Source organism: Cavia porcellus, unplaced genomic scaffold, assembly GCF_034190915.1.
Source record: "Cavia porcellus strain 051 isolate PalLab524CR breed Dunkin Hartley unplaced genomic scaffold, mCavPor4.1 scaffold_27, whole genome shotgun sequence".
Lineage (NCBI taxonomy): Eukaryota > Metazoa > Chordata > Mammalia > Rodentia > Caviidae > Cavia > Cavia porcellus.
Window position 1 is genome coordinate 8,103,105 of NW_026947510.1, and position 27,224 is coordinate 8,130,328.

General features: G+C 39.8%; 1 protein-coding gene and 1 non-coding gene across 29 annotated transcripts in view; both read left to right on the forward strand.

Annotated features, from left to right (window-relative positions):
• The window catches only part of LOC100724054 (tRNA-splicing endonuclease subunit Sen2-like), a 66,654-nt gene extending 48,718 nt beyond the window's left edge, over positions 1 to 17,936 (forward strand). The window contains exons 12-17 of one of the 22 annotated variants that reach the window (XM_063237845.1): positions 2,629 to 2,726; positions 3,094 to 3,152; positions 4,047 to 4,142; positions 5,731 to 5,770; positions 6,511 to 7,079; positions 8,614 to 17,936. In XM_063237845.1, coding sequence (XP_063093915.1) covers positions 2,629 to 2,726; positions 3,094 to 3,152; positions 4,047 to 4,090 — 201 coding nt within the window. In that variant the 3' untranslated portion in view covers positions 4,091 to 4,142; positions 5,731 to 5,770; positions 6,511 to 7,079; positions 8,614 to 17,936. Of the gene's footprint in view, positions 1 to 2,628; positions 3,153 to 4,046; positions 7,080 to 8,613 lie in introns of those variants that run through there. The other 21 variants (XM_063237847.1, XM_063237844.1, XM_063237846.1 and 18 more) reach the window with 21 other exon arrangements.
• Positions 17,937 to 20,311: 2,375 nt separating this feature from the next.
• Positions 20,312 to 27,224, forward strand: part of LOC100728171 (uncharacterized) — a 35,685-nt gene continuing 28,772 nt past the window's right edge. For 2 of the 7 annotated variants that reach the window (XR_010043721.1, XR_010043723.1), the window contains exons 1-5: positions 20,388 to 20,451; positions 21,319 to 21,424; positions 22,074 to 22,181; positions 25,162 to 25,285; positions 25,986 to 26,253. This is a non-coding gene — a transcript (uncharacterized LOC100728171). Of the gene's footprint in view, positions 20,452 to 21,318; positions 21,425 to 22,073; positions 22,182 to 25,100; positions 25,286 to 25,985; positions 26,254 to 27,224 lie in introns of all 7 variants that reach the window. The other 5 variants (XR_010043722.1, XR_010043718.1, XR_010043720.1 and 2 more) reach the window with 5 other exon arrangements.

The following is a 27,224-nucleotide window of genomic DNA, read 5'->3' on the forward strand; positions in this document are numbered from 1 at the left end:
GAAAATGGGGGCCCGTGCATCACTTCCTGTTCTGGCAAAAGGGGAGGGAGCTCCCAGGCGGCCGCCTTGTGGCGAGGGATCGCCTCCGGAAACGGCCCCCAAGGTGGGGCGGAAGGCTTCGCCTCCCTCTCGCGCCGGGGAGCGCTCAGGAGCTCTCTACTCCTCCGCAGACCAGGTTGAGCAGAGCGCAATTCGCGGGGCAACGCTGAAAAAGAACCCTGCGACTCCTTATTGAGCGACTTAGGCTCCTGACAGCTGGTCTCTTTGGCCTCCTTGCCATTCAACTTTCCCTCGTCCTCGGAGTCAGACGACTCCGAGGCTAGAGCCCCGTCCTCCTCCTTAGCATCCTTGTTCCCCTTGACGGACCCCTCTCGGGAGCTCCCTGACTGGGCCTGCTCAGATACCCTGCGTACTTTTGTAAGCTCTTGAGAGCTTTCTCCACAACCACCCTCGCTCTTAGTGTTGCTACCTAACATGTTTCCCATCTTTTAATATGTTACTCACCGCGTGAGGCCCAAGGAATCCGCCACTTACGCGTGAGCCTGAGGGGAGTCTAAAAGCCCTGTAGGTGCGCGCCACCCAGAGCCCAGGCTTATCCCCAACTCACCTGTCTCGCAGCTCTGTACTGGAGCGTTGTCCACTTCCACGTCTCGGGGGTGATCAGTCCCCGGGCGGGCCTCCAAATGTCGATGTCCGCTCCCGGCCGGCAGGAAGGACACACGACAAAGTCTGGTAGTGGACAACCTTTTCTTTTTATTTTCCTTCTCCGTACAGCCTGCCCTGGGTTCTCCCAGCTGAAGCCTCCTCTGGTCCGCTCTCCGCGGCTCCTTTTGTGCTTCAGTCTGCCCCAAAGCCTCTACCGGTCCGCTCTCCGCGGCTCCTTTTGGGCTTTTACTTCTGGGCTTCTACCTGGCTTCTTCTTCCGCCCAGGGGTGGCACCGGTATATATACGGGTACAGTGTCCAATCATGTTAAAGTAAGCAAGGCAAGCTGATTGGCTAACATCATCAGTTGCCAGGCAGACTATATTGTTGAGCGGGTTGTTTACGCGGTAAGCAGGAAACTAACATATTCGATGGGAGGGGTAATCTACCTCAGGCTTTGCTCTTTACCACAGGCCGCACGTCCGCCGCGCAAGGCGAGCTATCACAGACGCGGCTCCCAACAATTTTAGAAATAAAACCATGTTTGAACAAGAATGTTTGAGGGTTTTAAACTAGGTGGTTCACTTCTCAGATGAAGAAATAAATATGTAAAAAAGTGTTCACCATCATTTGGTCATATGAGAGATGCAAATTAAAACAACACTGAGATTCCACCTCAGTGGAAAGAATGACTATTATCAAGAAATCAAACAATATCAAATGCTGGAGAGGCTGTGGGGAAAAAGGAACCCTTTTCCTGTTCATGGGAATGCAGACTGGTGCAACCACTGGGGAAATCAGTGTGGACATTCCTCAGAAAACTAGAACTAGAGGTCTCATTTGACCCAGCTATTCCTCTTCTGAGTATCTTCCCAAAAAATTAAAAATATTATACCACAGTGATATATGTGCACCCATCTTTATAGTAGCACAATTTGTAATAGCTAGATAATGGAAAACAACCTAAATGTATTTTTATACAAAGGAGTACTACTCAGCCATAAAGAATGATAAACTATAGGCTTTTTATAGGTAAATAAATACAATTTGAGACCATATTCATAAGTGAAATAAATACACACGTGTAAATATCCTATTGTCTCACTAGTGTGAGAAGCTGAATGACACAACATAGGTATATGTGTGTGTGTGTGTGTGTGTGTGTGTATGAATGTACATAAAAAAACTAAGAGAGTTTACTGATTTCTCTGAGTTCACTAAAGAGAAAGATTTGTGCTAGTACTGTTCGGAAAATTGAATGCAGATGTCTTGTGCTCCAGGTGAATGGTTTGGAGATGATAGTGTATAATGTGTGTACCATTGTTGCCCCCGATTGACATATTTTGAAATTTAGTTTTAGTTTTTTTGTTTGTTTTTCTCCTTGAAATAAAATGGATTTGAAAAAAAAAAAATAAAATAAGTGGTTTACTAAGTGCCTTCTATGTTCTGGACATTGCAAAAACAGCAAGAACAAAGTGAGGTAATGGCCTCCCTTCTTCACTGAGTTCTTGTATTTTATGTACGAGAGGCAGTTACAAGAGTGAAGCAGAGAGAACGAGGAGGGAGCCCAGGGCTGCTGTGAGTTTTAAAGATTCAAACTAGCCATTTAACACTCTTTAAACTGAACCGGTGCGGTGGCACACGCCTGTAATCCCAGCACTCCAGAGGTGAAGGGAGGAGAATTGGTGTGAGTTTGAGGCCATCCTGGGCCCCAGTGAGTTCAAGCCAAGCCTGAACTGCACAGTGAAACCTTGTCTCAAAAACGATGGAAAAAAAGTCTTCAAAATGCAAATACTCAATCTGGAATGTACTTGAAACTTTTTTAGGAACATACAAACAATAAATATGTAATTAATGTAAATATTTTAAGAAGTCGATTGGTGAATTTCAATTATTGATAAATTTGAAACAGATTTTGTATAATATAGATCAAATTAATAGTTTGATAGTTTGATTTCACAGTATTTGTTTCTTTTGATTACAGATTATTGAAACAATGCAGACAACAGAGAAGAGTGAAGAATTGCTACATGTCATGGGTGAAAAGATTTTGCACAAGATAGGACATTATGGCAGTGAGAGGTGGGACCAAGGGACATTTACCTTGAGGTCACTTTCCCCGCCCCTATACAACTTACCTGTGGCTCGAAAAGAGTCTCAGTCAGCTACTCACACATCAGCAATGCCACCTTTAAGCACCACCACAGACAAAAGCTATATGTATACCCCTCCACACCATGTTTCTGGCAGAGAAAGCCTGACCCCCAGTGGTCATGGAGTTTCTCTCTGTGTTCTTAGAATAATAGCCATTTTTACTTTATATTCTCTCTTTCACCACACTGAAAATCCTATCATTTGGTTTCCCAACCAGGAAGGCAGAGTGAGGGGCTTCTGGGAATCCCTCCCAGTTTGAGTCCCCCTGCCTGAGAGCTACCTCTTCTTCCTCCAGGAGTGTTTGCTTGCCACCGCTAATCCACATGCAACAGCCACCTTCCTCACTCCATATAGGTGAGCTGCCATCCGAGGGTTTTGTTTCCATTTCTTTTTTTTTCTTTAAAGACTGTATTTTCTATTAAGACTACAAAAAGAGATCAAACATTTATGTGTGATTTATAAAAAAAGAAACAAAAACATTTTAGGATAACTGTTTGAGGGAGTTTTCAAAAAGTATCTGTGAACATATATTTAGAGCAATAATTTTATATTATTTTTACATGTCCCTTCTACATGAGTAATTTTCAAAGTATTACCAAAGTCACTTATATATGTATAATTTTACTTAATTATGATTATTTTCACATATTGGATAACAACCATGAATACCAAATGTATTCCCACATTGCATACATAGGCTTAGTATGACATTCCTCACATTCCTCACAAAAGGTTAGCACCTCTGTCAGCTCAAATTTGCCAAATATTTCTTATGTGCAGTTACTCTCCACTGTGAGGGGAATCATTTGCTTGCAAAAGGGAAACACTACAGCAAATATTTTCCATATAGCCTGAACACACAGTACATGATTCCTCTATTTGAATGGATTTTTGTGCACGATATGCTATCCACCATTGTTCAAATGCGTAGAATTACTACACACAGGGAGTTCATTCACATAGTAGTTCATTCACAATCTCTCTGGTTGTGGAAATTTTTCTACATTCCTCGTGTTCATAGTTTTTTCCCCAGTGTGGATATTTTATGTTTAGAAAGTGAGAATTTATCAACAAATGCACTTACTCATTTCTCATATAGAGTTTTTCTACAGAGCAAATTCGTTTATATACACAAAAGCTACTACTATAGCTGAAAACATAGCAAATTGCTTACATAGATAGATAGGGTTTATTTTCAGCATACTGAAATGCATACTGAAGGCTTTGCCATACTGTCTGCACCCATAGAGGTTCTACCCAACGTGAGCCACTGTCTCCATTGCGATGCTTGAGGATGTGGAAGAATCCTTTGCAGTCCTCAGTAAGAAGTCACAGAAATGAGAGGTGCGCTCAGCTCCAGGCTACCAGCACTCTTGTTTCCATTTCTTAGTAAGCTTGCGACAGAAAACCCACCCTGCCATCCCGGACGGGGATAGCAGTTTTCACGCTCCTCAGGCTGCACGGCTCAGGTGAGACTGACATTTTTGCTCCCTGGGGCCCTGCCCCGGGCTCCTCAGTGACCAGGCTGAAGAGAATGAGTGTTGGGACATTCCATGTCACACTTTCAAAATAGGTGACGATCTTTTTGTTATGTGTTGATCCAACACAGCTTCCACCTTCCTTGGGGGGAGCTACAGCTCTTACTTCCAGAGGTGAAGTTGTTCTCTCAGCTCACTTATAATTCAGTCATGAGGACCGCTTCCTGTACCCCATAAACCACACCTCTGGGGTGCCGGGTTCATAACCTTGGTGCTCTTGGCCTCTAAAAGGCTACCAAAAACCAAAAAGCTGATCTTTTATGCTTTTGTCACAGTGGCAACAAGTTGGCAGAAACCCTTCATCGTTAGGCCTTTTTCACTTTTAAGAATGCATCTTTCTCTCACTCTGTCTTCTGTGATGGCCCAAATACTTCTGGCTCACTCTGCTCTACCAAGATCTGTCCCCCTCCCCACATTTAGGGTGTGGTTCCTGTCTTCACAGCTTCTCCCTGTATCTCTCATACCAAACCCCACAGCTTTTTCAGCCAAAGACTGAAACCCCCGCGTTGTCCTCTCCTCCCCCTTCACCCACTAGGATCTCTAATCCTTCCCCTCGCTTCTCTCCCCAGTCTCCAATTTCTCAATCCCTCCCGCCCGAGCCCTCTGTCCCATCTGAGGGTTCTTTGTCTCCTTCTGCTGCGTCGCCATTTTCTCTGCCAGCTCACTATACTCGGCACTCCAGCCTTCTGGCAGGCCAGATGGTTGCCAGCATCCATGTCACACATACCTGCCGGACGGATCTCTACTGCTTTGGGAACAGGCTGGCCCCAAAATATTATGTTCCTTTTTAACTTTCTGAGCTATCTCAGATTAGCCATAAATTAGGTTCCTTTTCTGGTATTCTTATTTCAAGAGATCTCTATTAATTGATCTACAAGAAGGTTCACACTAGTCTGTTTATTATAGTTCAAATTGGCCAAATATATTTGAGTACACTCTAAATTTATAACATTTGTCAGTCCATTTATTTGTTATCTGTCCACTTGCCTGCTCTGTAAACAGCTGTTTCTTTTTATTTGAGCCAACAATTTTTCCTCCCCTTTTATATTTTCAGATCATTTAATCAAGGTTTATTTGGGTTATAGATTTAAAGAATATGCTTCCACCTGGGTTGCCAGCTGGTCAAAATGGTGCTAAAATTGGTTAAACAAAATCCCTTGGGGTGAGGAGACATTGGATAGGACTCCAATTGACAAATAAGAAAGTGGCCACCTGGTAACTTTAACTAGCTCTTGTTCATTAATTGGAGACCCCAATAACCTCCATAGCCTTATGGGAGACACTTCAACTAACATTCATATGACTAAGACAATTCATTGTGCTGATCTGATGGTATATTCATGCCTTCAAATATAAAATTGGGATTGTTTATGATGACTACTGTTTTCTTTCAGATCCAGACCAGCCAGGAGATTCAGATCGCATCAACATGAGGTTACCAGTCAAATAATAATTTTTAAACAAAAATTTATGTAATGCTTAGAGATGCTTAAATAGTGAGCTGTTCAAACAATGTCACAAATTTCTTCAGTGCTCAAATGTTAAAACACCCATGCTTAATAGCCATTTAATGTTCTATGTTAAGCTTACTGCCTGTACTATACTGTACTGTTATCAATCTTCTGGATGTTCAACAACTAAAACTAAGAGATAGTTATAAATTCCTTTTAGATTCATTTTGCTGGGTCCACCAGATCTTTTCCAGGAAAAAAGTTATATAATACAGGGGCCTACAGAGCAATGAGACCAGCACTGGGACTGAGGCTGGGGCAGGGGCCAGGTCTGAGCCTTTCCCAGCCCACTCACCAACCCTGGATCAGCCCTCCTCAACCAGCAGGTGCCAGGCATATTGGGTCCATAATTAGCTATACTCAACTGGCATTAAATGACACTGTAGCTGATCTCTCTCCTAAATAAAAATGTAAAATTAATAAAACAGGCCATCCTCCAAAAATTAGATGGCATTAGACATTCTAACAGCATAAGAGGTACTTATACAATTGTAAAACCTAAATGTGCATATGACAAATAAATGACATATCAGTTTTTAAAATTCCCTGGACTTTATCCTCCTTATGAAAAGCCATTACTAAAGCTATAATCATAAATACCCTGCTAATTATATTATTTGGCTCCTGCATATGTAATTGATCCTTTGCCCCTGTCTCCTTTAGACTTAAAGCTGTATACCTACCCAAGATAAAAACCAGATGTCTTGTGACTGTGGAGGAGACAGATACCTTCCACTGTGGACCAGATTCCAAGACAAAAGGCTAAACTTGGCCCTCAGACCCCACAGGGAGACCTTCTTAATAATGGCTTTTCATGTTTTCAACAACAGAGATAAAAATCAAAAGAAAAAATAACAATCTCATCTTTTAGCAGTGACACTTGGAACTCTGAGACAGGTAAACTGACACAGGTGGAGCTGCCTGAGCCTCTCCTGCATGCTTCAAGTGCAGCAAAGAAGGACATTGGGCAAGAGAGTGTCCCAATCATAGCATTCCTTTGGGGCCTTACCCCTATTGCAATCTCAAGGGCCACTGGAAGAGTGACTATGCTAGCCACCAAAGAATGGGTAAGCCATCGTCTAAATCCTTGCTCTCACAGGAGACTCCATCACTGCCAGATTGATCACTGACTGATCTGCTCAGACTTGCTACTGAAGACTGACAGGGCTCAGGATCCACAGCCCCCTTTAAGGTGTCCTTCGCAGAGCCCCAAGTCCCACTGGAAGGCTCAGGTAAGACATTCTCTATACTTGTGGACATAGAGGCCATATATAGTATTCTTCCTGAGTTTTCAGGCCACTATATCAAGTCCTTAGTCTCTATAGGAGGTGTTGAGGGCCAACCTACAAGGCCTTTGCAGACAGGGCCTATTCCATGCAGATTCCAGACTTGCTTCTTCTCTGGTTGATCCTATAATTTGAGATACCTCCAATCCCACCTCACTACCCATGCCATGCCTATTTTAATTCATCTCAGGGATCCTTCAATTTTTCCTTGTGTTCGTCAATATCCCATAGCTACGTGGCTTTCTTAAACCTGCCCATTCACCCTATAAGACTCTCATTCTTCCCATACTCAAGCCTGATAGGTCTTACCCTCTAGTACAGGACCTTAGGGTAATCAATAGTGCTGTTACTCCAATCCACCCAGTGGTACCAAACCCTTATACCATGCTCTCTCATATTCCTCCCTCAACCCCTCACTTTATAGTCATAGATCTTTTTTTTTTTTTTTCCTTTTTATCGGTACCGGGGATTGAACTCACGACCACCTACTTGCAAGGCAGGCGCTTATGCCGCTGAGCTAAATTCCCAGCCCTATAGTCATAGATCTTAAAAATGCCTTTTTTAATCCTTTGTGTTTATGCAGACTGACCCAGACACTCTGAGGTCTCTACAACTTACACCTGTCATCTCTATAGTAAAACCTCTCCTCAGGGACACATACCACCCCCTTCCTTTCCTTTTTTTTTTTTTTTTTTTTTTATTTAAGAGGAAAAAGAGAAAAACACAAAACAAAACAAAGCAGTGTAAGGTTACATATAATACAGAACTACAAAAAAAAAAACATAACAGTAAGAAATCACCTGTTAATAGATTACATATTATCGTCTTGGAAATAGTTGCTCAAATCACAGTATCAAAGAATACAAAGTAGACATTCAAACAGAGAGACTGCAAACAGCTGTGTTCAATGATCCAAAAACATTAATATAGTCAGCTATTCAACACCCCTATACACACTTGCTGTTATATCCATTAGAGCTCTTTTTTTTCCCTTCCTCTCTTTTTACAACAAAATTTACACATTTTGGATTTTATTACTCCTTAGTTCTTATTACTTTTGGGGGGGGGAGAATAAAGTCAAATATGGCAGAATAAAGCTGTCAGTCAAAACCAAGGATAGACATAGCACATGATGTAGAACAGAGTACACGGTTATTAACAATGGTTATCAACGTTGTCTCTTGTTTCCTTAAAAAGATTTGTCTATCTCATTAGATATTATAAAGTTGGACAGAACAGTAGAGAACAAGACCAATAAAACTTAGACATTGTAAACATTACAGGACTTCCAAAGGAGACAATAGTCAAACCAGAATGGGCATCTTAGTGAATCTTATTGCCTTCAAAGTAGTCCCCCTTCCTTTCCTATTCATCAATTTCTCAGGCACAACCCTGGTCAGGACTGGCAGGTAGATTTTACACACATGCCTGGCCACAAAACTCTCAAATATCTTCCCATCTTTTGTTTGTACTTTTTCAGGATAGATAAAAGCCTTTCCTACAACCAGGGAGACTGCTGATATAGTAACTGAAGTCCTGTTACAGGAAATCATCGCAAGGACTACAACCAAGGTGGAACGGCCCCTACCTGTCTTTTTGGCAACCCCAACAGTGGTCACAGTTGCTAGACTGCCATCCTGGTTCCACATCACTCAAGTGGTGCGCTCCCAGCCCTAAATCTAACCATCCTATGGCCCACTCATCTCTGCCTCACCAAGGCCTCACAGCCACAACTGTCAGGCTAAGCCATGTTTGTTATCCAATTTGGTTCCTATTTCCTTATATTCTATTAATTAATTATCTTTTTTACAGCAGGACTTTTTTTTTTTTTTTTTTAAATTTTATTTAAGGAGAAAAGAAAAAAAAGCAGGGAAAGGGTACAAGTTATACAGATTTACAGAAAAAAATGAACAGTAGGAAATCACTAGTTAATGGATTACATATTGTCATCTTAGAAATACTTGTTCAAGTCACAAAATTAAAGCTTGTAAAGTGGACATTCCATCAATGATACTGCAAACAGTTCTGTTCATTGATCCAATAAAACTCTGTGATATCATTTTCTATCTTATACACTTAAATATACATGCAGTTATATAGTTTGGAGCACTTTCTTTTCCTCTCTTTTGTACCATGACTATTACACATTTTGGGTTTCATTGCTCCCACTGTTCTTATTACTTTTTTGGAAGAGAGTAAAACCAAATGTGACAGAACAGAATTGGTCAAGTCAAAAGGGTGGACATAATAGATAATGTAAAAACATAATACAAGGTGATCAACAATGGTTACTATAATGCCTCCCGCTATCTCTAATAGAATTGCCTATATTGTTAGTTATAATACAATTGAACAAAACAGTAAAGAATAAAACCGACAAAACCAAAACATTGGAGACATTGTAGGTCTTCAAAAGTAGATAAAAGTCAACAAAAATGGGCGTCATAATGAATCTCATTATCTTCACAGCTGATGCCTAAACTTTCGAACCTGATACTATCCAGCAAAACAGAATAGGGGAACATCAGTTAAAAACCAGATGGTGAGAGTAATACAGGGCTTTAAATCAAGGTAATGAAAAGTCAAAGTGGGTTACTATAATATATCCTTACAGCAGGACTTTTAACATTGTTTCCTAAAGACTCCCACATTATGTGTAAGATCTTCATGTTGTTCTACATGACAACTGTCTTAGTTCTCTCTGCCCTCAGCTGTTTAGTCAAACGTGAGATCTCTGAAAGCCTAGGCTCTTTCCTTCCTTATAGTGACACAGCCATGGCCATCTCCACCCCTCTTATTCTTTCCAGCTCAACTCCTGGACCAGAGACAAGCCCTACCTACCTACACTCTTAACTGTTACCCTTTCAGATGAGGGAATAATCAACTCTCATAACTTCACTCCTCCTAACCCTACACTTATTTTTCAGAATTCTACCACCATGGCCCTGATGGAATGGCATATTTAAATCAAAGGCACCTTTCCTTCTACCTCACCTGGGTCCTTAAATATGATAGTGACCTGCATCCTCATAGCAACTTGTCTCATTGTTTTTCCAGTCTAATGTGTGGGCATTCACCAATGATAAAGTTGTCCTGGCTAAAACACCTGGCACCAGCTTCTGCATGGGTATCAATTGTCATCCCATCAACCTTCCTAAATCTGAATACAATGCCCCCTATCATCAGGAAGTAAAAAGAGAGAAAAAAAACTTCGCTCTTTTCCTAACAATAAAAAGATGGGAATGAAAGGATTTTGCCCTAGATAGGACATTATGGCAGTGAGAGGTGGGAGCAAGGGACATTTACCTTGAGGTCACTTTCCCCACCCCTATACAGCTTACCTATGGTGCCAAAAAAGGCCCAGTCAGCTACTCGCACATCAGCAATGCCACCTTTAAGCACCACCCCAGTCAAAAGCTATGTGTATGCCCCCCGACACCATGTTTCTGGCAGACAAAGCCAGAGCCCCAGCAGTCATGGAGTTTCTGTGTTCTTAGAATAAAGGCCATTTTAACTTTGTATTCTCTCTCTTACCACACCGAAAATCCTATCAATGGGTCCAATTTATGAAACTGTAGAAAACAAAAAGAGTGGAAGGAGTTGTAACTTAACCTCAGGTTAGATTCTTTCACCTATTTTAAATTTAGCTAGCAATTTATTATGCATGCATTAATATTTATATATCTAATTTTTATTTTTACTTTCACACGCCAGTTTGACTGGAGAAAATCTCTAAATATTAGAAAATAGGGATTCATGGACTACAGGGGAGACAACAAGGCTCACGGAGAAGCAAGCACCCTGTGAACCAGAGCCATGTGCAGGCAGCTGCTGGAGTGGGGACAGCTAGACCCAAGCTTCTCCCTATGAGTCAGAGCCATTCATGGACAGTACGGGCAGAGAACAAGGATTCACCAAGAAGCCACCCGCTGCGAACTGGCACCATGCAGTGACCATTGCTGGCAGGGGGATAGCCAGATCCCAACTGCTTCTGGCAGGTGGGCTGGCAAGCAAGAAGAACCAGTCCCTATCTCCCCCCCCCCCCCCGCTCCCCTCCCCCCCTGTCAACTCCCACCCCTATAAGCCACCGATCAGCAGATCTGGAGAAACAGGCTGTGGTGATAGCTATTGAAGTGAAATGCAATTTGATGCTTATGGTGTTTTGGTGTTTCAACAAACCTTGCTGGTCTAGGGCCAGTGGTCTGATCATCTGTTCAGAGGCATCTAGGGGGGAATCTCCTTCTGAGGGTGGTGGCAATTTGCTTTGAAGTCTTTTATTATTTGGTTACATTGGATTTTATTCTCTCTTTTTTTGTTTGATTTTGTTACATCTCATGGCATAAGTAGCTATTTCAAAGATAGCAAGATATATTATGGTAGCTATTTTGGGTTTACTGTTGTCTTCTTTGGAAGTCCTTTATTGCATTCATTATTTTGTTTTTATTGTTTCTATTCTATTCTGTTCTGTTTGATTTTCCCTATATCTGAAGGTATCTACAGCTATTTTGAAGACGAGGCATCATGGTAACTATTCTTGATTTTGTAATGTTTTGAATTCCTGTGTCACTTACGTGGTTTGTTTTGATTGGTTTTATTCTGTTTTATTTTCTTTGGTTTTACCTTTTACCCTCTTCAAAATAAAAAAATAAAAATAGAAGATAGGAATAATGAAATCCATTCTAAGAATTTTCATTCCAAGCAAATGCATTGAAATTCCAAAATACAATAAACCCTTAAAGTTGTCAACCTTTAAATATTATTGCTAAAACATATCAGGTACTTCATTTAGCTTATACAAAATTATAACTTTTTGTTTTGATTTTTATCCTGTTTTTAAAATTATTTTGAGGCAAAATCTTGCTATGTAACCTATGCCACTTTTGAGCTGTTTGTCTGCTTCTTCTTCTTCCTTTTTTTTTGGTTCCTGGAATTGAACTCAGGACCTTGCACTTGCCAGGGAGGTGCTGTGCCACTGACCTATGTCCCCTGCCCTCATTATCCTCTTCCTAGCTGAGTGTTTGGAGCGCTGGAATTGTACGCAGGCACCATATCTACACCATAATTTTGTTTCAATGAATTATTTTCTGTTGCACTTTATATATTAGCAATGGATTGAATGATTTTGTACCAAATTTTAAAATGGATATTGACAATATAGTTTACCTCTTAATATAGAAAGATAAAGAATCAGTGAATTCACAACTTTTTTTGTCATTTTCCTCAGTAAACAATCTAAAAGAGTTATGTTTTGCTTACTAACAGGAGTTAAATAAAATGGAAAATTTTATGGTAGTAAATGGAAACATTTGCTCCTTTCATTTTTTAAGTAATCCCAACATTTATTAGGCTGAAGCAGGAGGATTGCCATGAGTTCAAGGCCAGCCTGTACTACAAAGTGAGACTTTATCTCCAAACAAAAAAATTTTTTAGATAATCATCTAAGACCATAGAGGTAAATGTAAATGAAAATCATATATACATTAATTAAAAGTTAGCCTGGCATTCTTGTTTACAAGGTACCTTTTAATAACTAACAGAAATTTTTCAGTATTTTAGAGCTCTAATTTTCCTGTACTATAATAAAAGGCTTGTAGTTTATGTCGGTCATGGTAATAAACCATGTGCAACAAATACTGGCTAAGTACCACAACTTTTTATATCTCATTTTCTTAGAGGAGTCAAATATTAACAAATAATCCGTTAAAAAAACCCAAATAATCCTCTTTGTGCTATGTGCTTTTTCACTTAAGAAAACAGAAGTGAAATGTTTCCTGTGTTAGGCATATTAGAATGCAGAGGGGAACAAATATGCACCTGCTTTAATCTAGTGCGCTGGCCAAAGGCAGGTACTTGAACAAGTATAAAACAAGGAAGAGTAAGTAACAGTAATAAGAACTTAGCAGGTACCCAGCTACTTATCTGTGATTTAATAGTCCCCAAAACTGACATGAACTAATCCTGTGGACAAAGCATAATCTGAAATAATGTGAGGGTAGGTTGATTTTTTTTTTTTTGTCATTTAATATTTTTCAAAGCCAAGCGTGGTGCATCCTGTAATCCCAGCACTTGGGAGGCTGAGGCAAGAGGGTTGCCACAAGTGTGAGGCCAGCCTGGGCTACAGAGTGAGTTTAAGTTTAAGGCCAGCCTGAATGGCATAGCAAGACCCTGTCTCAAAAACTAAATAAATAAATGAGTAATATAAAACTATTCACCTTTTTCTGCAAAAATCTTATTACTAACTTTTTAATGAGAGCTTCCTGTGTCTCTGTTGGAGTTATTATATACCATATCACTTTTGCAAAATTAGAAGATTTGGGATTTCAAAATGTCTGGGTCTAAGAGTTGTAAGTTAAGAATGGTTTATTTAACCTGAGCCATTCTTTGGACATGTAGATCATTTTCTGTTGTTGGTCTTCAAAAAACTGCTCCTGAGAGTAACTACATGTATAGTGCCATTTTATATTCATGGAAGTATATCCATAGAAAACAATACTAGAAGTAGAATTACAGATATTTATAATCTTACAAGAACTGCCTAATGTCAAACCAGTTTGCAATCTTGACTTTTTTTTAAACAAACAAAACACCTTATTAAAGGTAGTGTTTAGGCCCAGCAGAACAGATGTATTAGTTTCATTTAGTCTTTCACAATATAATACAGTAAATTGAAACTAGACATATGAGCGAGGTATGGTGGCTCACATCTGTAATCCCAGCACTTGGAAGGCTGAGGTAGGAGCATCATTGTGAGTTTGAGACCAGCCTGGGCTACAAAGTTAGTTCAAGGTAAGCCTGAACTACACTTTGAAACCCTGTCTCAAAAAGACAGAAAAAAAGAAATTAAAAGTTCAAGTACTATAATTTTGTTCTTTTCCAGATTGTTTTGGTCATTCTTTATTTTTTCCCCATAAACTCCTTTATTACCATGCTAGTGTGAGGCAGAAGCGCCATCCCATGTCTGCTAGTCAGTTTGATTGGATAAAAGGAGAGTGCACATATATGGTCCTGAGGTCAGGCCACATGAGAGGCTCTCCGTTAGAAACAGAGTGTAGGTGGCTTCCCTTTCTTCTACATGTAAGAAGAAGCCTGAGCAGCAAAGAAACTGGACAGACCATCTACCTCTAGGATGTCCAGAAAGAGCTGCTTCATGTTCTCCATTCCTTTATGTTTTGGTTGTTCTTGATAGTGGAATCATTTTGTTTTTACAATTTTTAGAATGTCCATTTTATGTAAACGTTAGCTGGGATTTTCATCGGAATTGCAAGGAATTTGTAGGTCATTTTGGGGAGTATTACCATCTCAACAACTGTGAACCTGATGTCTTTTCATTTTTCAGATCTTCAGTTTTTTTGCATAGTGTTTTGTCATTTGCAATATGTTTGATGTCTTTTAAGTGTATTCCAAAATATTTTATCCTTTTGATACTACTGTAAATTGAATTGTTGTCCAATTTCATTTTCATTTCACTATTAGTTTGTAAAACTGCGGTGTGTATTTTCTCCTGCCTTCTAGGACATTGAGCTGTCTATTCTAATAGTTTTTCTGTAGCTTCTGTAGGGTTTTCTGTATGTGCCATCTTTAAACAGATCATTTTATTTTGTCCTTTCTTGTCTGAATGCCTCTTATTTTCCCATTGCCCAGCGTCCCTGGCTAGAACTTGGTATGTAGCATTAGCATGGCATATCAGCCACTTTCCCATCTCTGGGACAGAGTGCACTGCGCTCAGAACTTGAAGGAGAAGAGGTTTATTTTGAGTCATGGTTTCATGCTTGGTTAACTCCAAGGCAGATCTGGCAAAGTGGCAGCAGGGGTGGGAGGGAAAAACTGCTCAACTCAGGACAGCTGGGAAGCAGAGACAGAAGCAGGAGCCAGGAGAAAAGTGCCTCCAGGTCACGCCCACCTCCTCCGCCCAGGACCGACTTTCTAGAGCACAGTGGGCTTTGGGTCCACAGTGCATTAACCCTCGGATGAATACTGAGCCCTGCTACCCAGTACCCTTCCAAACACGTGAGGCTCTGGGGAACATTTTAGATCTAAACCATGACAGATGGCAAGAGCAGACAACCTTGTCCTTGGCCTTATTTTATTTTTTTCCCAAATCCATTTTATTTCAGAGAGAAAAAAAATTCAAACCACAACAATCAAGAGAAGATAATGGTTCTTACATTGTTGAGCTGTAATTTAGACGGGTTGTTCATTTGTGTGTCTGAAGATGATCTTACTATGTTGCCCAGTCTGGCCTCAGATCCTGGGCCAGATCCCTTGCTGGGCGCAGTTCTCATCCCTCCTGAATGGCTGGGACTGCCGGCTTCCAGCTCTGTGCTCACCCTCTTAGGAGTCTTTTACATACAGATGCTAGTAGAGGTACATTCTCTTGTATTCTTAGCTTTTCCAGTTTTTCTTCGTCTGTCTTGTTCGTCTGTCTTCTTCGTCTTTTTTTTTTTTTTTTTTTTAACCTGAGATCGAACTCACAACCATCGCCTGCTTTCAAGGCAGGTGCTTATGCCACTGAGCTAAATCCCCAGCCCCTTTTTTTGTCTTTTTGAGACAGAGTCTTATTATGCAATTCAGGCTGGCCTTGGGCTCACTTTGTAGCCCAGGCTGTTCTTGAACATGCAACATTACTTCTGCCTCAGCCTCCCAGGTGCTTGTAATGCTTTTTTCTATCAACTGGTTGTTTTAGAAACCTTAATTTGCTGAGGGCTGGAGGGGAGGGAATTCCTGGTACATTTTGTTGAAGATGTTCATTGCTGATGAGATTTACTTATTTATGTATTTTTGAGGCAGGGTCTCACTTTGTAGCTACTCTTGAACTCACAATGTAGCCCAGCCCAGTCTCCAACCATTTCTGTTGTCCTGCCTCAGCATTCCAAGTTCCCAAGTGCCAGGATTGCAGGCATGTGCCACCATGCCTAGCTTGCTTTTTGTTTTAATTGGTGTTATTCATGCCTTTTCTGGTTGTCATCCCCACAAGGAATGTAACACAAGTACTAGTAAACTAAAAATAAAGCAAAACAAAAAACTGCTACTGTGCACATAGCATGCACAAGGCCTAAGGTTTAAGCCTGAGCTCCACACATGCACACACAAAATCAGTACATAATACAGTACTCAGGGGCTGGGAGGACGCAAAGGCAGAGCATTTGCTTAGCATGTACAAGGTCACAGGTTTGATTCCCAGCATATCAGAAACAAACTACAATACTGCCATGATTCTCTAATAGAAAAGAATGGAACTAGTATTCTGTTCCATTAGCTAAACAGATGTAAATAAGAATGTAGGCCTTCATGCTCAATATCTATGGGTATTCTAGAACTTAACATGTTTTAGATGCAGAAAAGCATGTGAAATGTATTTGACAAATGAAAATAAAGCCTTATACAGTATGAAGGGAAACTACTCCTTTTGGTGTTTTTAGGAGATCTTTGGTATTGGTTTTATTTTGTTTTGTTTTGTTTTGTTGTTTGGAGAGGAGGGGGATTTGAGATATAGTCTCAATACATAACCCAGACTGGCCTTGAAATTATGATGATCCTCCTGCCTTACCCTCTTGATTGCTGGGATTACAGGAGTGCACCCCCACACCTGGACAAGGAGGTCTTTAGTATTTTAGAAAGAGCTTCCTGGAAGTATAGAATCTTAGATGACTTTAGATCTCCTGATGAGCTCTGAAGTGATTGATAGGGATAGTATAGATTGAGAAGCTCTGGTGTATTTACATTTAAGGTATAACTACCATTTCAACAGTTGCTTCTTTATGTATAAATCACATTAGCTGATACTTTAAAATTTAGTATTGCAGGCCGTAGTGGCACACACCTATAATCTCAGCATTTGGGAGGCTGAGGCAAGAGGATTGCCTTGAATTTGAAACTATCCTGAACTACATAGTGAGACCTTGTCTCAGAAAAGAAAAATCAAACATCATAAAGACATGCCAGGTGTGACGGTATACACCTGTAATCCCAGCACTAGAGGCTGAAGTAGGAGGATTTTCAACAGTGCAAAACCAGTTTTGACTACATAGTGAGATCAAAGCTAGCCTGAACTACATAGTGAGATTCTGTCTCTAATAAATGAATAAGTAATTAAGTAAACAAATAAAATGCTAAATTGTTAGCTGGGCATGGTAGTACACACCTATAATCCCAGCACTCAGGAGAATTTCTATGAGTTTGAGGCCAGTCTTGATACAAAGTGAGATCAAGGTCAGCCTGAACTGCAAAGCAAAACCCTGTCTCAAAAAGACCCAAAAAGAGCTGGGGTTATACCTCAGTGGCACAAGGGCCTGCCTGGAAAGTGCAGGGTCCTGAGTTTGAGTCATGGTACTGTTATGCTCTTTGCTTATGCCCTAGTGACCATGTATCTAGAGCACTGACCACATTGTTTTAAATTAGTTATAAATTAACTGACCACATACATCATCATGCTGTTCTGTATGCGTCATTTCCCCCCTCCCCAGTTAACCTGTTTGCTGCGTCAACTTTTGTTCCCCTTAAGAGACAAATGATGCTGTGTCAACCATTGTTCCCTTTATGAAAGACAAATGTTCCTGGAATTGGCAGACCAAGGACTACACATTGGCTAACCACCCACTGTGAAATGCCTCTGACCTCAAGCAAAGGGGAACAAAGGCCCACCTTGTTTCTGTTTTTTATCACTATGTACTTAATGATCAATGAGCTAATCATAAATGAACTATAAAAATCAGTCAGAATTCTAACTCAGTTGCACAGCTTTGCAAATTCCATGTGCACTATGTCGCTGGGCCAGCTAAAATAAAAGCGCTACTTTTAAAAAGACGTCGTTGTCTTGCCCTGTTTTTCATCTCAGGGGGTCTTGTTTGGGGGGGGGGGTGTTACAACAGTATGAAAACAAAAAGGAAAAATGTTAAATTGTGTATCTGAAATCTTTGTGATAATAAAGGGTTAAATTTTTTAAAAAATGGAGTTCAAGTATGATATTGATGAGATTGTTAGTAAGACTAAATATTTTATGTTTTCAGCAGGTTAGCAGGCATATCTTCATTTACTATGTATGAAGGTCTTTATATTTTTTCCTGTATTTTTAAATTTCTTTTATCCCGAGCCCTAAATTTCATTTTTGAGTCACGGTTCCTGCTATGCATTCAGACTGGCCTCAAACTTCTGATCCTTGTGCCTAGCCTCTTTATTACTGGGATTCATGCATGTACCACCATGCCTGGCTCATATCTTTACTATTTTAATTAATGTTAGTTAATTAATTAATTTAGTACAGAATTTTTTTAAAAGGTAGTAAAATACAACTGACCAAGGCAGAATAAAGCCTATCAAGACAATGCAGTGAAATTGGTACAGAACAGGATACTGGGATAACAATAATAGCTATCATAGTATATCTGGTTTTCTTCACAATAGTTGTCCATTCAATGAGGTATAGCAAAATCAAACCAAAAACAGAACTTTATAAAACCTATCAAAACAGAATATTGAATAGAGCAAAACAATCAGAGCAAAGCCAGTGAAAACATATTGGCCTTCAAAGAGAAGACAGAAAGAAATCCCCCCTATTTGCTATGTTGCCTATGGTCATCCTCCCAAGAGATACTCAGAACTCTGGCCCCCAGTTGCCCACCACTCACTTGTGCCATGGCTGCTTGCCTGGAAGTGGGGCATGTTGCTTTCTTGCTCAGCACCCTAAGTTCCAACATGGCTCTGATTAATGTTAATTTAAAAGGAATTTATCCATTTTCTTATTTAGAAAGATTTAAAATAACTTTATTTTATAATTAATATTTATTATAAAGGGGTATTTATAATATTTATAAAGTGGTATTATAAAAGGGTAGTTATAATACCCCTTTGTATTATAAATTGATAATTGAAAGTTTGTTTTTATGTATGTAAAGAGACAGTACTATTAATTATATATAACATTCTAATAGTTTAACTCAAAGGTATTTTGCTAGCTATTTGTAAATTGCAGCATTATTTTCTGTGAGCACATTAGTGATTGCATGGTCATTTCATGTTTTAGATCTGGGTGATGTTCTTACTCCTACTCTGAATGCCAAAGCCGTTATTGGGAAAGCAGAAAGCAGTGACAGTGGAGCCGAGTCGGAGGAGGAAGAGGCTCAGGAGGGAGAGAAGGGAGCAGAGCCAAGCGATGATGGTGAGTTTTAGGCAGTGAGTTAGCGATTTTACACTAAGTTAGGTAAGAAGATGTGAAGGGTTTGGGCTGGTTGGTTGTGTGTCAGATGAGTGCATGTGGGGGGATGTGGGCTCTTGTCTCTATACGCGGGGTTGGTGTGGACCAGAATGCCTTGGCCACAGAGAGGAGGGATGACTGATCATATGTGTAAATGAAAACTATTGACTGAGGGCTGACGAGACTAGCCCACCCCCCAAATGTAGTGCATGAAATGCTGCCCAGGACAGGCAGTACTGTTTTTTTGGACATGTGGCATTTTAAGGTATTATTTGCAATCTGAATATGCATATGTAAGCAAGGACTGGAAACAAGTTAGACTTTCAATTATGAAAAATAAAATGGAGTCCAAAGAATAAGAATACAGGCATAAATGCGTCTCATTGCTTCGTCTTGTGGTACTGAGGATCCAACCCAAGGTCTCACACATGGTAGGCAAGCACTGTGCTGCCGCCTGTAGTGCATTTTCATGAAGAGGGAACCCTGGAATCATGGGGTTCTGTGGGCTGGGAGTCCTGTTAGTGGGACTGCCAGTGAATCAGGGACTTAGAGAAGGGAGTTAGACTCTAAAGCAAACCGTGCACCTTGGTGTGCCTTCACTTTCCAGTCTATAAGGAGCTGTCTTGTTATCAACTTTGTACAACCTTTTGCCGTGCTAGATCCCTTCTCTGTAACAGTTTGCCTGTCCAGGATCTGAGAGAGAGTGAAGATCTCAAGAGATCTACGGAAGCAGTTCTAAAAGCCAACACAGATTTTGGGTGAACTCAGTATATAATAAATATCTTTTCAAGGATCACCCCTTCTCTCTGACCCAAACAGAAAACCTACCAAGAAATTATGGTAGCTTGAGGAATGACTAGAGGATATTAGCACGTAGTGTGCAGAATTTGACCTACTATGAATTTTTATGACTTCGATGTTTCTTAACAGATAAGAAAATGATGAAATTAGGAGAGCATAAGAACTTGGAAATCGTCACTAATGGTTATGATAAAGACAGCTTTATTCAGGATATACAAGGTGACATTCAGGCCACTTCTTCCCTGAATGGTGGAAGTGCTGAAGAAGGAAAACCTGGAGATCAGGGCTTGGAGGGAACTGGAAACATTGCTGTCCACCTTCCCCAAGGTACGGGCCGCATACTTCTTTGCCTGGCCTTTTTCCTATCTTTTTCCTATAATACTGTTCAATAATTTTAGGATATTCAGGAATAGTTTAGAATTTTAAAATATTTTAAAATAGTATTTTAGAGCTTAAAAGTAAGGGTGTGTATTATTGAAAGACAGTAAGTTAGGACAAAAGTTATGACATAAAACTTTTATGTTTTTCATGAGACTTTTTGTGTTACCACATGATGTTTTAAATAAAATCTTTGATTATTTATTCTTGATTATTCTTGATTTATTCTTGATTGTTTCTCTTGACTCCTGATTTTATGAGGCCTTTGTTTTCTAATCGTCTAGGTACGTTAGAGCTTTTTCATGACCTCTGACTCTTGGAGTGAGCCTACACGTGTGTGAAATTATTAATGTAGCTGCGAGCAAGTGCAGAAGCATCATCTCTTAGTGTGACACCCAAACTCGCAGGGTACACCTCATGTCTAGGGTGGTCCTAACTCGTAGTGTGTTTTCTCTTACTAGGTTACTAGGTTTCCTGGGATTTTTGCCAGGACGGTGTCTTCATAGACTTAAATGACAAAATGTTTTTGTTTTGTTTTGTTTTTGATACTGGGGATCAAACTCATGACCTCCCGCTTGCCAGGCAGCTGCTAGCTGCTGAGCTATATCCCCGGGCTGACAAAATATGTTTTTATCCTTTCAAATAAAAACTATCAACTAAATTGAAAGTTTTGGTAAGTTAAAGTATGACTTCATGAATCAAACTTGCATTTCAGTATGAACATAATATAGAGCTGATACATTTTGAAAATAGAATAAATAAGTGTATTTTCTAATAGAATATGCTTACATTACCTGGATATTTGTTCATATTTAGATATAAATGATGATCATTTTGAAGATGTTTCAGGGATTCTGCATTTGACAAGTGATTCAACAGTGAAGTTTACTGTGATTGTATGGTGCACTTTGGACAAAAAGAGGTAAAAATGACATTTTTTGATTGGCAAGTTTTCAAAGTGGTATACCAAAATTCAGCACATAGCTTGTTAATAGCAGATGTACACACTGTTCATCACTTTGAAAACATACCTCTAAAACAGTCAAATGTACATATTTTTATTTTAGTGAATTAAAATATATATACTTCTAGAATTTTCAAAGAATAATCATTTAAAGTACTCTATTATAGTTAATTTTAAAAATTAATTTATTAGAAACCTGAAGAGATGAGATGAGAATCAATGTGTTTAACATTGGTTAATGAAGAAAATTGAACAATTTTGAAGCAGTCTTTTCTTCACACTGACTAATCCATCAGACTAAAATTTTTGTGAAAATAATCTTCAGATTTAAATTAATTAAGATTTAATACTGGAAGAGAAATTTGAAAAAAAAACTATAAAAGGCCCATGAGGTTGTTTTTTTTTTTTTACTTGCTTTTTCTGATAACAGTGAAGATGGTTCTGAAAACTGTATTTTCAGCATTTTTATACCTGTTTCCCCCACTCTTCCCTTCACTCTGTTCTAATGCAGGTTCAGTGTGTCTTACAGAAAATCTTGTAGCTCTTGCCTCTACAACAATCATTTAATGTTTTATCTTTTTCCCTTTTTTTTTTTTTTTTGACATAGGGTTTCCCTACAAAGTCCAAGCTGGTCTTGAACTCATGATGTAGCTCAGGCCGACCTCAAACTCAAGGCAGTCCTCCTGCCTCAGCCTCCCAACTGCTGGGATTACAGGTGTGTGCCCGCCGCTATGCCACTTTAAAAATTCTTTTTTTGGCTTTTTGAGATAGGGTTTCACTCTGCAGTTCAAATTGGCCTTGAACTCACTTTGTAGCCCAGGCTGGCATCTACTTGGCAGTGAGCCTTCTCTCTCGATGTCCCGAGTGCTAGGATTACAGATGTGTGCCACCATGCCTGGCTGACATGGTAAAAATGGTGACAACGAGGCCAAACAGAGAATGAACAAAATTAGTGGAAGCAAAACCAGAAAATTATAAAAATTCAAATCCCTTATTTTCTCTTTCAAAATAGTTTTTGGCCAGGCATGGTGGCACATGCCTCTAATTCCAATACTCAGAAAGCAGCAGCAGGAGGATTACAAACTCAAGCCCAGTCTGGACTGCACAGTGAGACCCTGTCTCAAAAACCAAATGTTGGTGAAAAGAGCTGTTCATCTCGATAATTGTCTGGGCCCTTAGTTGTGGGTTTGCTCCTGTGTTCTGCATAAATCTGTGACTGGCTGAGAGCCTTCGGGGGCTTTGTCCAGCTGGGCTTTCACTGCCCAGCTGACGTTGGTGATCACCTTTCTCCTGTTAGGTCTTTGCTCGCCTGACCTTCGCTGTCCCTCGTGTGTGTTAAGCAGTGCCCTCTGTGTCTCTAGCACCCTTGTCTGTCTGTCCAGGTGGCCCAGAAGACACTGTCTTCCCATGCAGTGCATTAATGCTGACACAGCCTTCACACCAGATGGGTGTCTCTTCCAGAAGGAAATCTCATTCTAAATAGCTATTATTGTGTCCTCAGACTTCATGTCATGATCTTATTCACTGAGATATTTAGCCCTCTACGAAGATACTTAAAATCTTTATTATTATTTTATCATATTACTGTCAGTTTTTTTACTCAAGACAGATGATCTGTAATAAGTCACTATTTTAAAAAAGTAAATACTGAAACTGTATTTTCAGGATATTCGGGCGCTGTTGAGTACAGCGATCTTTCCCCCCTTGTTGCCATTCATACTGCTCTGGTTTCCGTCCTTCCTGTAGGCTTCCTGGTCTAGAGGCACTGTGTTACACCACGGTTCTCACTGAAGCCCTGAGGTGACAGAGGGCTATGTGCTTTCTTTCTTTTCTTATTTTAATTTTTTAAATGTTACTGGGGATTGAACCCGGAACCTTCACACTGAGCTCTGTACCCAGCCTTCCCCTCTTTTTAGTTTTTGAGACAGGGTTTCACTAAATTGTCCTGACTGAACTCAAAGTTGTGATCCTCCTGCTTTAGTCTCTTAGTGCTGGGGTTACAGGTGTGCACCACTATGCCTACATAGGACCACATACTAGGGCCTCACCTCACTAAATTACTGTTTATTTTTATTTTGTTTTGAGACAATTTCACTGTGTAGTCCAGGCTGGCCTTGAATTTACTGTATAGCCCAGGCTGACCTCTAATTTAAAGCAATCCTCCTGCCTTAGCCTCCAGAGTGCTGGGATTACAGGTGTGCACCACCACACCTGGCCTAATCCTTAGTCTTTAATTTACTACAAGCTCTCTATTCATTCTTTCCCACCTTATAGGGTAACAGGGTCTTCTCATTTAAGGCCAGTTTCTCTGCATTGCCCATGTCCTCCTGCTCCTTTGGGCTTTCTGTTTTTCTACCCTCTCTGTACCATCCCCAACCATTGTTTCTCTTCCACTTCTTCTCAAGCTATGCACATATTCACAGCCCTTCCATCTTTGAAAGAAAATATTCACTTAACTTGGTGATACCCTCTATTATTTTACTTCTGTCCTTCACTGTATGAGCAGGCCTTCTGTTGTCTGTATTTATTGTATCCATTTACTGTAGTCAGAGTTCTGCCGTACATGCCAACACATTTTCTTGAAAACATGCCATTGTACCAATCTTTCAACGCTTTCTTTTGTGATAGTTTTTTTTCCCCAACCTCTTAGGTTTCCTGTAGGCTTCTTCTTGAGTTACTCTTTTTCTGTTGACTCATTCAATTTATTTATTTATTTATTTTTTATCGGTACCAGGGAACTCATGACCTCCTGCTTGCAGGGCAGGTGCTTATGCCACTGAGCTAAATCCCCAGCCCCGACTCATTCAATTTAATGCTCTTTAGGAAAAGAACCCTAGTGACTGCTTCCTTGGCTTTAACCATCACAGGCTGAGGACTCCAAAAGCGATAAATCCAATATTTCTCTTCAGAATGCCAGGTGTTCATCTAGACATTCCTAGGAATCTCATGTTTAACCTACCTGTAACTACCACTGTCTCTTTCTGTTTCTCTGAAACCTCCTTTCCATCAGAATTTCTCAGCTTGATGGGTGTCACAAACCTTGTCCCAAGACACTTGTATTCCTCACATTCAGTCTCTAAGTCACGTTGATTCCTTCCTCTTAAAAGTTCTCAAATCACACAGTGTCTCAAGTATTTCATTCATGCCATCATTACTATGATGCCTTTGACTTGGATTATTCTCCTTTGTTCTTCAAGTGATAGTTTCTGTCATTTCTTCAAAGACTTCCTGGCCAGTCTTCTTCCCACCCCAGTATGGGTTAGGTACCCCTCCTTTGAGGTCCTGTAGTTTATCTTTCTCATCAAATTTATCATGTGATATTGTAGTAATCTTCACTGGCTTCTTGCAAGCAAGAGTCATACCTCTTTCATCATAGTATTCCTAGAATTTTCTGTAGCAACTAAAATAAAATAAAATAAAATAAACATCATAAATAGTGATAAAAAATACAGTAAGTAATTTAAAAAGTAAAAATAAAAAAATTTTGCCAAGTTCAAAGTGAAGGGAATGTTTTTTAGGGGAATTAATGAAACTTTGTCTTTTACTGTACTGAATTTAAAAAATATTTACCAAATTTAATTATCATTGTTGATGTAATGTTTACAGCAATTTGTTTCAAATAAAAACATTACAGTGTTTTCCTCTGCCTTGTTCATTGGGTCTGGCACCATGCAACTGATGGCTGTTCCCTAAAGTCAGAATGACATGGAAGATCAGTGCTTTGAACTGATTGAGGAACTGAGGCAGCCATGACGGAGCCACCAAAGACACAAAAATGTTCTTCAGGGACTGACGCAGGAAGTCCAAGCGTGATGGGAGGTGTGTTTCTAGCGATGGGGAATATTGTGGAAAAATGACAAAGTGACTTTTACTGTAATAAAGGTTTTTTTTGTTTTGTTTTGTTTTTGTTTTTGTCTTTTTCGTTTTTATTGGTACCAGGGATCAAACTCATGACTGCCTGCTTGCAAGGCAGGCGCTTATGCCGCTGAGCTAAATCCCTAGCCCCTGTAATAAAGTTTTAAAAATTCTTTAAACATTCAATGTATTTATTTGATCATATCTTATAGGGATGTACCTGTTTCTTTGATAAATGATTGACTTTTGAGAACAGTTCACTGCCAAAATGTCTCAATTCTTCATGCATGGACAAAATAATCTTGTATATCATTTCTTTCTTGCATATAGGAAGCTGAATATGAACTCAAGACATTTTTTTAGAAAAAGAATATTTCATTCTTTCTTTCTTTCTTCTTTTTTTTTTTTTTTTTTGTCTTTTTGGACAGGGTCTTGCTATGCAGTTCAGGATAACCCTTAGCTCACTTTGTAGCCCAGGATAGTCTTGAACTTGCAATGATACTGCTGCCTCAGCCTCCCAAGTGCTGGGATTAAGGACATGTGCCACCACGCTTGGCTTGAGTATTGCTAAATAATATCATGAAGACACAGTATTTCTATTACCATGAGAACTTTGTGGTATGTAACTTACAGTTTTTGACCAAATATTATTTTAAATTTGTAGTCTCCAGACAGTTTTATATCAAACACCGGACCATTTCAGTATTTCCTGAGTGGTGATCCTAACAAGCCCTTGGAAAATTCCGGTTTTCCTGAAGATGTTCAAGGACCACCTGGGAACGGCAACACTGGCACTCTGCAGGTGGTGGCAGCTGAAGGAAGAGGTGAAGTAAAGCACGGAGGAGAAGATGGCAGAAGTAACAGTGGTGCCCCACAGCATGGGAAGCGAGGTGGAGAAAGCGAGGGGTTCTCTCATGTCGGAAGAGCGAGAGGTCAGTGTTATTGGTAGTCGTTACCATGAGGGCTGATTTCGGGAAGTAGCACAGTGGCTGAGTTCTCCATGGCAGAGTCCCCAGAACTGTCAGTGTGTGCAGGCTGTCTGTAAAGTTACGTCATCCTTACATGACAAGTTTCTCTGTGTCTAGTTCTCTGCTTTGACTCCACGCATGTAGTAGCGTGTTCTCTGAAGGGAAAAGATTCCTGTTTCTTAATCTTTCATGGAAGTTGCAGAGGTGATCATATTTCTGTTCTCTTGCTCCCTCCAACTGTGACTTTTATTCCCTTTTCCCTTTATAGGTAAAATTTGAATGAATCTTTTACACATTTCCTTGCGTAGGTCCAAAGAGATTATTTAAAGCTAATAAGTCAAAAATAAGAATGAAAGAACATTTAATAATATAAGGATAAATATAATAGTAATCACCAGACATGATGACTCACACCTATAATCCCTATTACAGCGCTCAGGCTGAGGCAGTAGGTCCAGAAGTTCAAGGCCCTGCTGGACAACTTAGCAAGATGCTGTCTCAAAATAAAAAATAAAGTTTAAAGAAGGGGTTGGGGAATGCGGCTCACTGCAGATGCCTTCTGTTCAGTCTCAACAGTGGGAAGGGAAAAAAACTCAATATGATCAAGTAATAGAGTGAGAGACAAAATTAATATATTCATTTTTATTGTTTCTGGTGAGAATTTAATAGATACTGTAAAAAAAGAATTAAGAGGAAAAAATAGTTAAGGCTATTAAACAAGTTACTGTCCATGGTCTGGTATGCTTAGCATACATGAGACCCTGGATTTAATTCTCAGCACTGAAAAATAAAAAAAAAAAAGAAAAAGAAAAAAATTTTTATAATATTAGGGTCCCAGCACTTTTATACAGTGCTACATTCCAGTCCTTTTTATTTTCTCTTTTCAGTTTTTACCTTCTGAGTCTGGATCTTACTGAATTGCTGACTTGCCCATG